This window comes from Chelon labrosus, assembly GCF_963514085.1.
Source record: "Chelon labrosus genome assembly, chromosome: 21".
Lineage (NCBI taxonomy): Eukaryota > Metazoa > Chordata > Actinopteri > Mugiliformes > Mugilidae > Chelon > Chelon labrosus.
Window position 1 is genome coordinate 14,401,851 of NC_140354.1, and position 5,035 is coordinate 14,406,885.

General features: G+C 39.5%; 1 protein-coding gene across 1 annotated transcript in view; it reads left to right on the forward strand.

Moving 5' to 3' along the window:
* The window catches only part of LOC311506058 (uncharacterized protein), a 6,735-nt gene extending 3,929 nt beyond the window's left edge, over nucleotides 1-2,806 (forward strand). The window contains exons 3-6 of the mRNA XM_084569934.1: nucleotides 16-84; nucleotides 865-916; nucleotides 1,265-1,301; nucleotides 1,382-2,806. Of these exons, the coding sequence (XP_084426060.1) occupies nucleotides 16-84; nucleotides 865-916; nucleotides 1,265-1,301; nucleotides 1,382-1,424 (201 nt within the window). The 3' untranslated portion in view covers nucleotides 1,425-2,806. The remainder of the gene's footprint in view (nucleotides 1-15; nucleotides 85-864; nucleotides 917-1,264; nucleotides 1,302-1,381) is intronic.
* The last annotated feature ends 2,229 nt before the right edge of the window (nucleotides 2,807-5,035 follow it).

A 5,035-nucleotide genomic window follows, 5' to 3' on the forward strand; every position in this document is an offset into this window, starting at 1 on the left:
TGTACCTTCTTCCAGCACTGCGACAGCTGTGATAAATGTCCTTGTAAAGAGGGAGACAAGTCCGAACACTGTGATGACTGCAAGGTGAGAAAACATGTAACATGTTCTGGTGATCATCAGGAGGTGGTGGTAGGTTGGTGGTGGTCATCCATTAGCGTGGTCTGTTGCTGTGGCTAATCTATGTCAAGATACCATTAGTCTGAATAATGTTGGTCAAGAGGCTCAAAGTTAATTTCGTTAGCATACTCCCTCAGCTAACTCACAGTTAACTCACTAATATTAATCCCTTAATCACATATAAATAAGAAGCTCCAGTTCATCATAAATCTGGCATAAATGTCAACGTAACTTGTACGTCAGTTTTGTGTATTATAAACATTTGCTTGTCTGAGTGGATACGTACAGCATTTAGCTATGTTAGCTAATAACTTGGTAGCATAGTTTAACTTGTTAAACGGCCTCAAATCAGACCCCAGCATATGTTTTACTTCAAAGATATAGTGTGTCTTCTTAACATAAATAAATTATTCGATTATACCCTAGGCCAAGAAAACTTTAGCGCTTGCTTTCTAGCTATATGCTTGACCACGTTAGCTAAAAAGCTAATCAAGATCCAGGTCCTTGTAAAGAAGGAGACAAGGTAACCTGATCTTGCCTATAGCGCCGCACTCAGTTCAAATTTCCCCTGACACTTGAATTTATGACCCCGTGTCTTCAAATATTTTGATTTATTGGTCTGTTTGTATATTTTAGCTCCAGTGGACAACATACTGATCAAACATGCTGTAGTACCATAGTCAGAGTAAAGCATTTCCTGCCCTGACGCATATTTGATTCGTAATTCTGTTTCTTTTCTGTTTGCAGATGTGCAATTTCTGCCATGTGTGTCCTCTTTGCGATACTATTTGCAAACCCGGTGAGTAAATGCAGAGCTGCCACTGTGACAGAAACACAATATCACGCTGTCATATTAGTAAAAGGAAGCTTATATAACACGAGACTTTCAGTTTAGGCTTTAAATTATCATTTCTAAAAAATGTTAAATCTTGAACTTTCCTGAAAGCTGAGGTTTTGGCAGAACAACAAAATGTTTGTAAATGAAAATGGAGAATTCTCATTTCCATCCCATAGCAAAAAAGACCAAATCTGGTAACTTAATCCCAATCTAATGTAGTTTCAATCCTAATCCTAAAATAGAAGGTCACATAGTTTACCTTGCTGTTAGTTGGCTTCTCTTCACTCTTGCTTGGTGTTTTTTCTTCAGGAGGATTTCTGGACGAAGTGACCGGATCAATCTACAAGTAAGCGCTACCTACACTCACCTATTCCTAAAAAAACATTCATGAACTAGCCGGTAACCTTTGTATGTTTCCACCAACAGGACTGTAGCCGACGTCTTCGACGACGACAAGGATGACAACTGAACCCAACCCTATGTTGCCACCATGTGGCCAAACTAATATGTTTCGCCTTCATTTCTGATTTTCATTTTTATTTTTCTCTTTTGCCTTGAGAACATTGCACATTTGCTCATCAATGACTGAATAAAAATGTTAAGAGAGTACCTTTATATACAGTGCATTCAGAGAGTATTCAGAACACTTCTCTTTTTTTCATGTTTTGCAGTAATACTTAAGTCTTTTCAGGTGTATTTTTCTCCCCCTCATCAAGATACTCTCAGTGCCCGATGATAACAAATTAAAGCACCTAAGGGATTCAAAAACTGTGAGAAACAACATTGTTCAGTCTGATGAAACCAAGATTGACCTCCTCGGTGTAATGTCAGGAAGAAACCAGGACGACTCCCTACCAATTACATCCCAATGGTGAAGCATGGGGGTTGTGGCGTCAAGCTGTTGGGGTCTTTTTCAGGAACAGGAAAGCTGGCCAAAGTTGAGGGAGATGAACTGAACAAAGCACAGTGATGATCTCAATGGAAATCCACACCAGCCATAGTCCTGACTTAGATCTAGTCAAAAATCTCTGGGGAGACCTGGCAGAACATCCCCATATCCAGATGTGCATCAGTTAACTTGAGACTGTAATCGCTGCCACAGTGGCACAGTACTGAGTCATTTTTGAAAAATTAGAAAAAAAATAAATAAATCTTGAGTTTAGATTGATGAGGGAAAACTAATTCAAACTATTTTGCGTCATATCAACATGTGAAAAGAGTGGAGGGATCTGAATACCTTCTGAATGCATCAGTATTTGTTTACTGTTGTTACCTGACAAGTCTAAGTTGTACTGTTAAGGAAAATATAACTGAAGCTCATAATGGATTATGTTAAATAAAAAATGAGGGGACATTTTCACAGATTTTTTTTTTAATGCTTGCTTGTCTGAAGCACTGCAGAATGATGTCTCCCCGGCTGACGTGAAGAACACCGGACATTTTTAGCATCATATAGGCGCCCCGGTCATTTGACTCCGACTCAAGTAATTCTTGACTGACATGTTGTTGAGTTTTGAATTTCCAACTCCACTGCACCACTGTGTCGCCCAAGAAAACATTCATAAAGTCAGTTATTTTATGAATATGGTTCAAAAAGTCTAAATGGAAGGAATTTAATTTAAACATGTACAATATTAACCAACAAAATCTGAATGCATCTCACATACTTGTCTCTGTTCCTGATAAAATATCCCATGAGGAAAACTGAGAGCTTATCGTTTAAATGCCATCCTTCATTGATAAATTAGCAGCTTTGGATCACTGGGCACATGCAGTGTAATCCAAGTAAAAAAGAATCCACAGTAGATGAAACTGAATATATCTACACAGCAGAAATGAATGATTTTTATTTTGTTCCCTAAGACCTAAAACTGACAGACATGTTGTGAATTTGGGGTTCAGGAGCTGCAAACAAACTGGCTGAAGTGAACTTCATAGCCGTTGAGCGTTATTGATAGCAATTTAAATTAAATTGTTAATCATTCATGATATTTTTCCAGAATTTATGGGATCAACACAGGGCACTGTAAAAATACTAAAATATGTTATAGTAATATATTATTTTATATAAAACTCACATAAAAAATACGAGTTGGAAACTGAAAGCAAGCAAAGGTGAGAAGAAAAAGGGAGTTGGCAGCTGAAGTTCAATTAAATTTTACTAAGACAACATCAGAATTTTTGCAGAAAGTTTGGAGAACATCGACAACACCAATCCTCGTCTCATCTATTGGAAGAGAGGTGATGTAAGTGACTTGGAATGTGGCACGGTTGAGTATTTCAGAAACCGCTGATCTACTGGGATGTTCACACACAACCATCTCTAAGGTTTAAAGAAAATGGTCTGAAAAAAAGAAAATATCCAGGGAGCAGCAGTTCTCTGGGTGAAAATACCTCGCTGATGCCAGAGGTCAGAGGAGAATTGCCCAGACTTGGTTTGAGCTGATATAAAGGTAACTCGATCGACCACTTGCATGCAGAAGAGCATCTCTGAACCCATGTTGAACCTAGAAGATGATGTGCTACAGCAGCAGAACACCACACTCAGTGCCACTCCTGTCACATAAGAACAGGAAACCGAGGCTACAATTCACAAGCGCTAGAATAACAACAGTCGGATTGTGGGGTCAGAATTTGGCATAGACAAGATGAAAGCATGAATCCATCCTGCCTTGAATCAGTGGTTCAGGATGCTGCGTGGTGATGGTGGCATAATTGTGTGGGGGATATTTTCTTGGCACACTTTGAACCCCTTAGTACCAACTGAGTAGTGCTGGTGTACTGGTTTCCTGAGCATGACAATGAATCCACTGTACTCAAATGGCCTCCACCATAGACTGTATCCTGTCTAAAGGCTGGATTATGCTTCCGCGTAGTGATCACGCAATGGTCATGCAATGGCCACGCAGTTGCTCGGACGCAGTCGTGAGACCGTGATGGTTCTGCGTGGGGTTTACGTGTCGAAATGCATGCCACACCGGTAGAGGGCGCTATGATTTTTTGTGACCGACCGACCGAGACTCTTGTGACGTATCTCGCCTCGTATAGTTATTTACCTTCCGGCTTTTGTCGTAGTCACAGTGTACGATGGACACCGAGACAGAGAGACTGGCGTTGGAGCTCCAAATTATTCAAGCAGAGGAAGAAATACTTCTATTGCAAATTAGGGCACGACAAAGGAGACAATGATGTTTATGAGTGGAAACCGGAAAAGCGGTCTCCAGCGGATGTAGTTAGCGGACCAATCACAGCCAATGCCGCTGCGTTGCTGCTGCGTTGCTGTTGCGTCGCCTCGACACGCGTCGAGGATTTTTGGGAGGTGCACGTCTGGCCCTTGCGTAGGATGCACGGGGGTCCGCAAGGACGCAATAGGTCCGTAATAGGTCCGTACGCACGGACGCGCTGTGTCAACGCGGAAGCATAATTTGGGCTTAAGGCCTCCACAGTCACCAGATCTCAGTCCAAAAAAGCACCTTTTAGATGTGGATGAAAGGGAGACTCACATCATGGGTGACACTGTTGCACTACTTGCACAACATGCTGTCTCTTATTTATTTACTCACATAGTAACTTTTTACTCACACATAACTTTTTTTTTAATATTCACTTTTAATAGTCACTTATTCACTTATCTTATAATTTTTGTAAATATTGTGTATAGATTTTCTTTTATTATTTTTTTTTTTGTTCTCTATTTTTTTATTGTTGGTTTTTAGCTTTTTGTTATATTTATGTATGGTGTTGAATGCCTGTACATTGCTGCTGCAACAGAGAAATTTCCCAGTTTGGGATTAATAAAGAAACTATCTATCTATCTATCTATCTATCTATCTATCTATCTATCTAGCTATCTATCTATCTATCTAGTTACTACATCCATAATTACTTCTACACATCATATATTTATTTTTTCTCTTGTTCATATTTGTATTTAGTTTTATTTTGCAAACTTTTACTTTTTTGATTTGGTATATATTTTTTTTTATTCTTTTGTATGGTCGCTCATGTCATGTACTCTCTACTTAAAAGGTGGCGGTAATGCCTCCGACAACAGTTTACAGCCGCTTTAAAATCATCCGT